The sequence below is a fragment of the Oryzias latipes genome, chromosome 10, assembly GCF_053564925.1.
Source record: "Oryzias latipes strain Hd-rR chromosome 10, Olatipes_Hd-rR_3.1".
Lineage (NCBI taxonomy): Eukaryota > Metazoa > Chordata > Actinopteri > Beloniformes > Adrianichthyidae > Oryzias > Oryzias latipes.
Genome location: NC_136246.1, coordinates 10320051 through 10333471, shown reverse-complemented (window position 1 = coordinate 10333471; position 13421 = coordinate 10320051). Strand labels below are relative to the sequence as shown.

General features: G+C 39.5%; 1 protein-coding gene across 2 annotated transcripts in view; it reads right to left on the bottom strand.

Annotated features, from left to right (window-relative positions):
• Positions 1-1869: 1869 nt before the first annotated feature.
• The window catches only part of LOC101168050 (solute carrier family 4 member 11), a 29901-nt gene continuing 18349 nt past the window's right edge, over positions 1870-13421 (bottom strand). For both annotated transcript variants that reach the window (XM_078953536.1, XM_078953537.1), the window contains exons 9-20: positions 10190-10274; positions 9976-10101; positions 9736-9849; positions 8788-8920; positions 8466-8539; positions 7982-8261; positions 6656-6762; positions 6272-6437; positions 5961-6134; positions 3892-4087; positions 3425-3594; positions 1870-2275 (exon numbers count right to left, since the gene is read on the bottom strand). In XM_078953536.1, coding sequence (XP_078809662.1) covers positions 2209-2275; positions 3425-3594; positions 3892-4087; positions 5961-6134; positions 6272-6437; positions 6656-6762; positions 7982-8261; positions 8466-8539; positions 8788-8920; positions 9736-9849; positions 9976-10101; positions 10190-10274 — 1692 coding nt within the window. In that variant the 3' untranslated portion in view covers positions 1870-2208. The remainder of the gene's footprint in view (positions 2276-3424; positions 3595-3891; positions 4088-5960; positions 6135-6271; positions 6438-6655; positions 6763-7981; positions 8262-8465; positions 8540-8787; positions 8921-9735; positions 9850-9975; positions 10102-10189; positions 10275-13421) is intronic.

The window sequence follows — 13421 nt, the reverse complement described above, 5'->3', positions numbered from 1 at the left end:
AGTTTTATTACACCATAGAACATGTCTCAGAACATACCCTTCTTCCTGTGTGCATTTGTAACTGTAATCCATCATTTTGTGTTATTTTTGGGTCGGGAATCATCTGAAGAAAGGACTTTATAGGGGTTTGATCTGGAGTTGATTTGAACATTTTGGACCATTTATGGGAAACAAACATTAAGGCTGAATCCGAATTGCTTCCCTCCAAGCGGAGAGATATGGAAAAACAAATCTTTAAATTCAGACAGCGCTTGATGATGTCATTAATAGTCGCCAATCATCTACTTTAGCACGTAGCTGCCAGTGCTCGGAAAATACATAACATCTGTTTTATAACTGTAATAAGTCATGCAAAAACAAAAACATAATATTTATATGTAAACGTCTGTGCTTCAGAGCACACCCACTTAAAGAAATGCTTTTTTCCATCACTCTAGGGCTAAGTCAGCCCTAGGTAGATACTGCTCGTTCTTAAAAAAAATACTTTAAGACACCTCTCCAGCTTCCAATGCCTCTATAATTGAATTAATAGTGAGCAAGTAGATAATAGATGAAGCAATTCGGATTCGGCCTAACTCTATCCTGACAGCTGGACAACCCCATGATGTCAAATCTCACAGATAACTGAACAAATGAAGGGTGCATCCAAAAATCCACATTTTTCTTTTTTGCATTTTCCCTTAATGTCCTGAAAGGAAGGACTGTGTCTGAGTGTGGACTTTTAAAATACACAGGTTTGCATTTCGTCAACTCAAAGTTGGCAGGTAATCTCTCAGAAGTTAAAACACCTCAGCATTTTCTTCTGGGTATTCGAATATGCCCATCAGAACTTTTTATGTGTGTGAACATTTTTCAACAAAGTAATTAATACGTCTCTAAAATGTTCTTTCTTCTTTCAACATTTAGCAAATACGTAAGGGTTAATGGCAGACTAAGTGTGCATTATCACTTTTTAACGTACGCCGTGGAAGCCTGAATGGTTTCTTCCGCGAAGTGCGTTAAGAAGTGATAATGCATACTTCGAAGTCCATAAACCCACTTATACTATGGCCACTTACAAAAGAAAAAAATAGCAACCAGTTTTTTGTCCTTAATTCTTGTTTTTTTCCAATTTGGATTGCTTTTCTTACAAAAAGCGAATTATTTGTTCGCTATAAAAATAATTATAGATAACCTACAAGAGGATATGTATGCTTACATTGCAGGATAATCGGTTCCTTTCTCTCTGAACTGATGCTGTAACCCTTGTGCTATCCTAGGCACTTTAACATTGGGAGTTGGGTCATCTAGACCCACTAGACAGTGCTCTGAAACTTTTTTCTTCAATGATTTGTGATCTTCACTGGTGTCCATGGATTACATGAAATCTTTCCACCTTTGTCATGGTAGGGAGAACACGTCAAAGTAAGGGTGGGGTCATCTAAGATAGCACAAGGGTTATTCAACCCATCGGAAATATCAGGATATTTATATAGCTTTATATTGCTGAATCTTGACTGCAGGGGAGGTGCGCTGCACCACGTAACAAATAGTCTGCTTTTTGTGAGAAAAGCGATCCAAATCGGGGGGAAAAAAACAGGAATTAAGGACTAAAAGCTGGTTATTATTTATTGTTTCTGTAAGTGACCATGGTATTAGCGAGGTTAATGGCCTTCGAAGTATGCAATATCACTTTTTAACGCACTTCACGGAAGCAACCGTGGAGGACGGTTTCCATGGCCTGCGTTAAAAAGGCGAAAATGCATACTTCGTCAGCCATTAAACCTTACCTGTAAAATATGGAGCTAAAACTGAACCTTTACCATTAATTGCAACATAAAGGGGGTTCTGATGATGTACTGTGTCAGTGCACAAAATGTCACAAAATGCTTTGGTGGACCATCTTTATTTCAACCATGTTGTTTTATGTTGTTCGTTTTATGCCTGTACACTAAACTTTTAGTGACACAGACAGCTGTCTGCCTGTTGGACAGCCTGAGTCAGACTCATCTGCATGTTTATGTGATCTCAAACTACCGGTGTTAATAAAAAAGATGCAGGACTGTAGTAATTAAAAAAAAATCCAGTTACAGGTATGAATCCATAAGGATAAATGAAGAAGCATATTTTTGCAGTCATCAGAATGTGCTTTTAGTAAAATCTTGTAGTCCAAAAACATTGCATTAATAATGTGTTTCTATTCCCTTCCCTTTAACATCTTTAGTCCTTTTATATGTACTGGGAGTCCATGATGTCCAGGTATTTGGCATCGATCAGTCTAGGGAGCAGACCAGTTCTGAAATAAAACACAAAAAACAGGCAACGGTTGGATACTGCTTTTAGAGAAAAAACTGTCTTGTGTATGAAACTGGTCAAAAAAGGTTCTAATCTTAGTTCAGTTAATCATAGTTTAAAAAAAATCTTTAGACATAAAACTCTTTAACCCCTTTGTCTTGACATTTGTTTGACCCCTTTAACGAAAGAGATTTAGCTCTTTGAATCAACTGTTAATGCAATTAACCTAAATTCCATTGGATTCTGAAGCGGACAAAAGCATCTTCAGATTCCACTGAAGCTGCCCCCCAATCTACAACAGGGAAGTACTTAAACAATCAACGTAAATCAGTTGATTCTGTCACAGAGAAAAGCGGCTTTGTACTATTATGCAATGCTTCAATAACATAAACTGTTGACTTAAAGCCCTCTCTGTGTCACAAATAACTTATTTATGATATTTGCATAAACAATCAAAGAGTTACGATAGGTCAGAGAACCGGTCTTATTTAGGTGTCACCAGCAACACCACTGGTGTTAAAGGGTTAAAGACAAATCTGGAGCCAGATCAGTTCATCAGTTTACCCCAAGGTGGCTTGGGTCCCAAATAAGTAAGTCAATATTCTTTTGTTAAAAGTTATAACTATACCTACACTGCCTTAATGTTTTAATCTATATCTGTAACTGAAGGGTATAAAAGGCTAAATTTCTATGAACGTCACAGTTTTATTTTATGTTTGAGATCAAATTGTGATCAATTGTTGGGCTAACTTTTTAATTTAACAGTTGTTCCATCAGCTCAGAAAGCCCTCAATCGACAATCGTTCCAACAACTGATACGGATGTTTCATTTGCTACACAGTTTAGTTCACCCTATATATGCATTGGCAAAACACTGTCATTTTTTGCAAAGATTCAAGACTTTTGAGCGGTAAAGTGCGGAAAATACGGTGTACCCTTTTGTCTGTTAACTGATGTGTTGTCCAATCTGCTGAAAAATGTGTTCTGTTTGATTTTTTTTTTTCCAATAATAATATAATACTGACATCAGAGTGCAAATACAACGCCGTCTCCAAGACTTCTTCCTTATTTTTCATCTAAAAAAAAAGGCTGGATTTCAACCAGCTTCCCACAGTGCAGCTCTGCCCCCTGTTGACCCAGGTCATCTCACCTGACAGGGACCAGCAGGATCATCAGAAGGGGAAAGACCATCTTCATGTAGGGCAGGGGGTACATGCCAAAAGCACACAGAATGATGAGCTGGAGCATCTGCAGCGCAGTGAAGTAGTGCACTTTCCTCTGTGGCACACGGCGGATGTAATGGGTGGGCGGATATGAAGTCTAGATACATGAGAGCAGAAATTCATTCCAGTCTTAAATGAGCATATTTATTATGAAACCTTGGGACTGATAATGAAAGGCTTTTAAATACACACTGCTTTAAACACACATTTTGTTTTTGTCATCCACTGAAACATCGATTAAAAATGCTTATATTTGGCAAGTACTCATTTCATCCTCATTGTTTGCTACCTTAACAGCAGGATATTGCCACACTTTGTGCAAATACTGTAACTCCTGCAGCCACATGGAAATGAGGACATAAAAGGGCAATTAACAAGCAAGTCCGCCCATCACCTGTTCCTTCAGCAACAGGGTCATGCGGTCAACCATCTGGTTTCCATCAAGCGAAGTGGCCGCCACATACAGGAAGAGGCCGTACAGGACAGGCTTTGGGATCCACTGCAGCGGAATGGGCAGCATGAACGCAGACAGGCCGATCAGGATATTTGCCACCAGAGAGGTTACGCGAGTCTCCTTTACGCTGACAATGCTGTTGGGGGGGAGACCTTTTAGTTTGGGACAAACATAATGACACAACTAAAACACAGTTTTCCAATATGAAAACTTTGGCTACCTCTGCATGAAAATGTATTGATCGCAGAAAAAGAAAAGTCATGTTGTTTCCTACATGATTTGTTTAAAGAGAACTAATCTCTCAAGTATTTCAATTATATGTGATGGATTCAAGGCTTAAAAATTATTTACATTATAATAAAGTCTGTACAATTGCAACTGAGAAATAGATGAAGGGAGCAAAATATGGACAACCCTGTATGGGGCATGCAGAGGCCCAAATGTAGGCGACTGCATGAAATATCAAAGTCGTAGACTGCTGAAGTCCGAAAATGTTTATGCACATTTCTACGGCGACGGATCGTAGCAAACACTTTTACACATGCAAGGGTAAGTAAGGGCGAAGTAGGTGAAACACAGGCATGTCCTATACATTTTTCATGTTTTCACGCCCCCAAAAGCCTGTTAGTGGTGTTTACGTGATCATGCACTCCTTGCATTCTCCCTGCTGGAGAGAGTGGGAGGTTTTGTGGACAGGTAAGATAGGTAAGACAGGGGACCCTATACACCTCATGTAGATTACCTTCTGCTATGCACACGAGGTAAATTGGTTGGTGCCACCTCCTCTGTTTTTATTCCCTTTTTAGATAAGTCGGTGAGACTTTTGTTTTCTTGTCTTTGTTTCAGGATGATGATAGCTAGGCCGTGTTTTGTTCCATTTATTTCCTTCCTTTGGCCTAACCTTGGTTCCTTACCTCCCCTTCTCCCTTATAACCAATTAAAAACCTTAAAAGGCAATCATTGTGTGTTTCATGTTACTGCACCATCCAGCCCTAGACATGCATGTTTTTGGACATAACATATTTATTTGCTGTAATACCTTTGTTTTAGAATTACTCTGCAAAATTATTTTAAAATTGTCAACAAAGGAACCCAAGAAAATACAGAACTAATGTAAATGAAGAAATATTTTTTGGAAGCTCTAAATGGCCTATTTCTACCTCACGTTCTCGTGATATCATCTACTGTCTCGTTTTCACCAGAAAACAAGTATTTTTTTTTAGTTAACAGGACCAATAGACATTTTTTCTCATCAGAAAGAAAACACTGAAAATTGGATTTTCATTGATGACCATATCTGCTTGTAGACACAGGAAAAACAATCATACATCATTCTGTAACCACGGAGACGGCCTGGTCCCCATTATCTAGTTACTGATGAAATAGACAACAACCGCAGGATCACTGAACTGCACTGAACTGTGCAGCTGTAGCTGGGCCAACCTTTTCTGTAAATGACAATGACTGAATTGAATGTTGTTTATGACCAATAAATTCAGAACTAACTCATTTATAAACTGATCAGTTCTTCTGGTGTTTTTTCTCTGACAAACTGGTTTGTTTTTTCTGTGGATGATAGAAAAATGACAAAAGCATATTCTCTATCTCGCTATCACGACATAACAAAATTTGTTATTTTGTGGTAATGAGATCTACTATCTTAATATCACGTGATAACGTCATAGTAGATATTATCACGAGAAAACATGCAAAAAAATGGTATTAAGGTAATTAAGGCTTCCGTAGATAATAAATTTACTACAATAGTAAAAAAAAATTGCCACATTTTTCAATAATAAGGATGATGTGAAAAATTGTTCAGTTATCTGCTTCAAAAAAAGCATGAAAGTATTTGCTATTTTTTTGAACAACCAGTTAAAGTATGGGAAGTAAAAGCATGTTACCCCCCCCCCTGTCCTATTTCAGAGACAGAGAGAAGTGACCCCACTGCTGTGAGGTGGGGAGGACATGACTGGCTTAGTGTTCACTTTTGTTTTATTCTCACTCACGTTGAGTGGAGATGTCCATTCTCTAAGTGGTGTTCCACTTTGGCGAGCTGACGGGCATGCAGGGAGGAATGTGGGAAGGCAGCGTGCATCCATGGCAACCCCAGACAGGACATGAGGATGTTGATGAAGCCAGTCAGCACTAAGTCCCAGTGGAACGTTGTGCCTTTTAGCAACCTGTGTACACACACATATGTTTTAAGTGGTGTGTCAGTTGAACTTCATATTTAAAAACCTTTAATTTTCACTCAGGAACTACAACTGGACAACATTTTATGATGAAGTACATATTTTTCACACAAAAGCAGTCTTACTTGTGTTCTGGGACATGAGTGAGTGAAATGACAATGTTCTGGTCGATAAAGATCAGCAGTGCAAGGAGAAAACCAAGCCCGACCGCACTCAGCACAGCCATTCCCGACAGCTTTTCAAACTCAGGGTACTTGAAGACCGGACCATCATGGACGTTAAATACAGGGACTGACAAAAGGAAAAGATTTGGCATGAAGATGTGTTTGAAGACCAGGTCAGATCGCCTCAAAATCTTTCATGTAGAATATGACAGGCAATAAAAAAAAAACAGATAACAGAAAAAGGATTTTTCTTCTTTCTGCTAAAAAACAACATTTGAAACCCATTAAAGACATCACCAGTTTATGTCTTTTACTAACATCTTTATAGGTGGGATTTGTACTCACGCTGTATGTCAATGAACAGGTAAGAGCCAATGAAGGAGAATATCATCACAGAGATGGGTAAAGCACAGTCAGACACCACCTCTCTGATTTTGTCATTCAAGTATGGGCTAAGAAGAAAAGAGAAGCAACAACTTGCCTTATAAACATTAATTTGACCTAAGAGCTTACATACATTCATGTATGTACAGGCAAACATGCACATGTGATGAATATCAAAATGTCTCCTCACCTAACTTATTTTAATGGAAAACTTGGGCTAAAAATGTTAATACATACTCAACTTTTTTTTAAATTGAACCACCTCCCGATTTTTTAACCCCAGTGTAGGTTCAAGCAACATATATTTTTGATGAGTTTTATTTACACAGTATATCCATTACACATTGTTACCAAGTGCCTTGTTAAAGTGTTTTAACTGAAGCAATTTTTAATATCATATTTTTAATTACCTATCTGGGTTATCTAGCTCTTGTTTCACAAGAAAGTACTTAACCTTACAAGCAAAGATTATTTTATGTTATTATATGGAGGTCTAAAAAGTGAGACATGTAGATTTTAATCCTTTCAAACAATCAGCTCATACTGAAGCCAGTGACTCAGCCCCTCCCACAGACAGCTGTCTGCAGTAAAGCTTGCAGCTTCAGGTACTAGCAAAGAGAAGTTCACTCTATTAACCCTTTAACACCAGAGATGTATCTGGCGACATCTAAGTTAAACAACACGCTGCTTTACATTGATTAAGTAAGCACTTCACTAATGGAAAGTGTTGCATATCAGCCCAAAACTGATTTTCTCTGCTTTAAAATCTCCTGCAATTACATTAATTCTGTTAAACTATTAAAGCGTGGGGGCAGTCAAAAAATATAAACACTGGAGCTAAAGCTGTATTGTTAAAGGGGTAAACAACTTGTTATACTACTAGTTTTTACAATAAATAATAAAAAAAAAACTTATTTGAACTAACCCTGGTTTGTATCAATGGGATCCAGTGGTGTAAACAAGCTCTACAGATCTGCTACTGACAGGTAAATCAGAATCAGTGACAGAAAATATGCGTTTATATAAGAAGTACTCTCCTATTTTCCTAAGTTAGTCCTCTGAAGAATAGAATAACAGAAGAAGAAATTCACATCTTGCAGAGCATGCATCAAACATAACTTCCCTTAATGCAGTCTGCAGACTAATTTAGCTTTTTTTTTAAGTTAAAAAACAGTTTTCCTGATTAAGTCACCCATATTTTAAGGTTATGTAAAAGTAAAGTAAGTAATTTGTGACAGGATTTGACTGAAAAAGGTTTGCATTACAGAAAGGGTGAGCAAACTGTACCTCCTCTTCATTAGGTAGAGGGCATAACCCAGCCACAGAGTCCCCAGCATGAGCAGCAGACAGAGAATTGGCCTTTCTCTAGTGCAGATGACCAACGTTTCCGGCAGAAAGACCAACACTTGAGTTTCGGCTTGTTCGAATTGTGACATGTCCCCTTTATGATGCTCCGTGAGATGTGGCGTCTGGTTATTAGCCTTCTCCAGAATCTCATTAATCTGCTGCAGGACTGCAGAGCTGTTTGTGGTTGCCAGTATGGGCCCATGGAAGTAGTGATCAAAAACTAAGGAGGACAGAGGACAGGCAGAGGCATTAAAGCATCTACTTCAATATAAAAGATAACAAGAAGAATCTAAAGTTTTGAAGAACATCACTCTCAGTGTAGCTTCAGCTCCATTATTGACTTTACTGTCTCCATTACAGCAATGTGATCTAGCTCCTAATGCAAAAAATCAGATGTGTGTAATCAGGTCTTCTCTGGACTCACTTTTGATGGTGCCTTTAATTGCATCTCCAACAAACGCTATGGAGATGAACAAGGCAATGACTTCTTCTGTGGAGCTGGGGGATGAGAGCGAATGAAAACAGAATGTGGCTGTGAGTGCTTACATTTCATCCAAGGTGGTTTTTTTATGCACACAGACATAACAACCCATTCAAGGCAACACCACCACAGATTTTATTCGTGTAAGCAAAATCCATGAAAACAACCAAACCACACTACTAATTTGACTTTAGTTCCAGCCAGAATGTTATTTTTTTAATAGTAAATAAAGTAGCAGATAAGTCATGTGTTATAGTGTATTTACCGTTTGAAGAGTTTCATCAACAGGCTGACATTAAATAAACCTCCAAGGACGAGAAAGAAACAGTTCCATAAACCAATGCAGGCATAAAAAGCCTCAAAGTCAAGATTGTAGTCATCGCAGATCCCTCTGATAACTGCGGAATAAACACAATAAAGGTGCAGACAAGATCTTACAAACGCGAGACATTTTCATAAAAAGTTTGTTCAACTGGTCAAGGTGGAAAACGCTACACAGCACATCGTTGCTGTTTTTTTTACTGCCAATTGTCTGCAGGGGTTTAGGCTTAGCCATACAATAACAGCAATCCAATGAAAAAGTAAGTACGCCCTCTTTCAATTTATGGTCAATGATCAAAGGATTGCTTAACTATTCCAACTCATTGCTGTAAATTGTAAGCCCCTTGACTGCTGCCTGATCCACACAGCACCAGAATCCTGCCGATGGTGATCTGGGCGTGGCCACCAGCTTATCCCAGATGTCCCGTTTCCTCAGACGTAGATCCGAGGTGGGGTGCCAGTGACCTTCGCCTGGGTTAAATCCTTGCCTTTATTTATTTTTTAAACATAAATGCATTGAGTTGCCCTTAGTCTGACCCATCCTCCAGTACCAATTTTCATAGAGGGACTCCATGCGAAATGGCCTGTGTGAATATTTTGGCACTCAAACCTCTCCACTTTGATAAGGTGGAAGAGCAGGAAGCAAATATTGACATGAAATAGACCGATGACATCTGCAGTGATTCGGACTGAGTGAAGGTCAGTTTTTGTAAAGAGATTATAAAATCAGAAGGAAAGCATCTTGGTTTACCAGTCAATCTATCTTCCTATCCACACCTGTGATTGTCTACTGTAATTTGTGGAAACAAATACAAAATAAAATGGTGACAGATAAAGATTTGGAAACAAGGAGATAAAAAGTGGATAGATAGAATTGAAAAAAACAAATCACTGCTTATGAAGATAGCCAATGGTGCGGTGGTCAGAGGGATGACGAGTGGTGAACCAGCAAACAGGGAATAGATTACTCCTCCAATGCTTTGGCCAACAATAGTTTTCTGAACATCTGTAGGAGAACAAAATATAACTCACATGACAATATTCATCGAACAGACTTTGACCTTTTGCAAGTTTAAATAGCTATTCCTGATGGAGGTTATGCAACATGATGTAACAATAACTAAGTCTGTACCTATTTCTCCTCTGGTGCTTTCATCGTTCAGTGAGCCAAAGGCAATAGCAGGCAGCAGAATGGCAATGTAGAGGAAAATTGCCGTGGTGATGTACTTCACTAGACAACGGTCCTTCCCAGTTATGCCTTCAAAGATTTACAAGGGACCATCAAACATGTAAAAGCCCACAACAGTAACAGTGGAAAAACAGATTTTTCTACAATCTGCTGATACCATCTGTGAAGTCTGAGGGGTATAAGGGCAGTCTGCGGCGGAGGTCATTATATACGCCTCTGCCAGCTTTGAAGAAGTCTCTGCACTGTAAAATACAAGACAAGTGAACATTTTAGGTACTTGGTTCACAAAGAAACACATGCCTGAACACTGCATATGTTCTGTTGAACCTAAAGACCTAGTGTTGTGTTCTGTGCTAACAAACATGACAATATCAACAAAAAAATAAACAAAATTACAGAGAAAATGCATCTAAAGAAATAATTGGAGACAGGCCAGTTCATTAGGCAGCCACTAGGTTACCTGTTGGACAACAAATCAGTATGCATTCACTTAAATCTAAACAGACCACCCCTGTTGCTTGTTTAAGACAAATTTAAATTTAAAGCATTCACTGCCTCAGCAAAAGTTTTTCTCGAATATTTTATGAGCTTCTTTATTTAATTTCCTATTTTGTATCTGAGTAGTTAATACCCTTATGGGTGTCTATGGACTAAAAGTGGGCAAACCTGCACGGGTCACAAAATATAAGATCATCGTCGGCCCATTAGGCTGATTGAGCTCATGCACCTTTTTCTGTATGGACAGGCTGCAGGCGACAGGTCTTAGCAAACACCTATACAACGCGCAACACTAAGTAAGGGTGAAATAGGTGAGATGCAGATGTGTCATATAGATTTTTCTTTTTTCTGACCCCCTCCAAACCGTCTAGGAGGAGCTTGTTATGGTTGTACAGGTTATAAGTATGTTCCTCTTGCATGCAGCCTTAAAATTAGAAATGAGGACATCTAACAATCAAAGTGTACTGGCATCTGGGAAACCAGGGTTCGATTCCCATGATAAGGGATGGGCATCATCCAGTTTGTCCTTGGACAAGACCCTTCGTGGTACTGCCTAATATACTGACTGAATATATTATACTGACTATTAGCTCAGTGTCAGAGAGGGCACCCCTGAAGGGATATGCCGAAAGGTGAACAATAAGAGTGTAGTTTGTGTGGACATTTTACGAGCACTTACTTTATCACCTGCACACCCTGTGCAAGCAGTATTTGTGTGCATCCCTTACTAACAAGTGTGGCACCGTACAACAGCATCACTGGTACGCCACAAGTGTGAAAAAATGTACATTATCCTTACAAATACTTCACATTACCTTTACCACATGTACAACAAATTTATGTTTCATCTTTATGACATCCCATGACGTGGCCACACGAGTTTTAACCCTTGTGCTATCCTAGGCACTTTAATGTTGGGAGTTGGGTCATCTAAACCCACTAGACAGTGCGCTGAACCCGTTTTCTTCAATGATTTGTGATCTTCACTGGTGTCCATGGATTGCATGAAATCTTTCCACCTTTGTCATGGTAGGGGGAACACGTCAATGTAAGAGTGGGGTCATCTAAGATAGCACAAGGGTTACGGGAACTGCAAGACACACTTGCGCTCCACATATGATGCGGCCGCTCTTCTCCACGACCCCATGCGGGCCAGGACAACCCATAAACCTGCAGTACCTGTACAAGTTAACCCCCTACGCAGGCAATTGACTAATACTTATTACTTAAAACATGTCAATTTTTGGACTACTTCACCTCTGAATAAAATCATTATACATAAATTTACCTGCGAATTTAAATTAATTTTTTCAGACACTGGTTTGTTTTATAAAACGTACCGACATGTTTCGGTGGAATTCTTCCGCCTTCGTCAGGGTTGTTATCAGGTGGTGGTGTGTGACGTCTTTAAAAACAGATGATTGTGACTGAGGCGGAGTCACCTGTCAAACTTTGACAAGTGACTCCGCCCCTTGATGTCCGTTTTTTGCTGGAGGATGTTGCTCCAGGTGTAGGAGAGCAGGAAGGCCCCCTCATCCCTGTTCATGGAAGTGTGGGCTCGCTTTCTTATCTCCACCGCCTCCATGATCCATCTGCGGTGTCTGTTGTCTTCAGTGCGGAGGACTTTGGCCTTTTCCCAGTCCATGATGTGGTTTTTTTGTTTGCAGTGGTCCATTATGGCTGATTTCATATTTTCTTGTACTGCCTGTTGTCGTCTGGCTCTTGTTAGTATTTTATTTGTTTCCTTTTCGCATTCAGCCCCCCCTTTTCGTGATGAAGGTACGTCCTGTTTCTCTGATGTATGTTTTATTGCAGGTGTGACATGGGATTTCATAAATGACATTGCATTTCTTATTTTTTTCGATCTTGTCTTTTGGGTGAACCAGGTTTTGCCTGACTTTTTTATACGGTTTGACTGGGGTGCTGATGTGATGTTTTTTCATGGCCCTTTGGATGCGTTCTGTTATTCCTCTGATGTACGGCAATGTAACCATTCCTTTGTTTTCTGATTTCTTCGTCAGATTTTCTTCTCTACTTCCTTGCATTTCCTCTGCTCCACCTGTGTTTGTCCCTTTTTTGCCCATGAGGATATTGACACCTGGTTAGTGCATTTTGTATGTGTTTCCTCTCTTCCGTTTTGTCCTCCCTGTCCGTCAACAGTTCTGCACAATCAAATAAGGTTCTGACGACGGATATTTTGTGAGTGGTAGGATGTTCTGAGGTCCATAATAAATACTGGTCTGTGTGAGTTGGTTTCCTGTATACCTTTATTTTTATGTCCCTATTTTCGGTGTGCGTGATGTTTATGTCCAGAAAGTTGATGGAGTTATCTTTTTCCTCTTCATGTGTGAATTTGATTTGTCCCGTATCGTCCATGGTGTTCAGGTGGTCTGTGATCTCTTGCGTGTTTCCTGCTTTGATGTTTTCCAGAATGTCATCGACATAGCGTTTCCACAAGGTTGGACGGCTGTGCTCCGGTGCAGATGTTATTGCTTTCTTTTCCAGGTCCTCCATGAAAAAGCTGCACATTGTGGCTGATAGTGGGTCGCCCATGGGAAAGCCTTCTTTTTGTCAGTAAATTGTGTTGCGGAATTGGGATGAGGGGGCCTTCCTGCTCTCTCACACATCACCACATCAAGGGGCGGAGTCACTTGTCAAAGTTTGACAGGTGACTGATTCCGCCTCAGTCACAATCATCTGTTTTTAAAGACGTCACACACCACCACCTGATGACGACCCTGACGAAGGCGGAAGGTATTTCACCGAAACATGTCGGTACGTTTTATAAAACAAACCAGTGTCTGAAAAAAATAATTTAAATTCGCAGTATAATTTATAGACACAATGAACCTCTTTGAATTATAAATTTACCTAAAGTTAACCTATTGCTG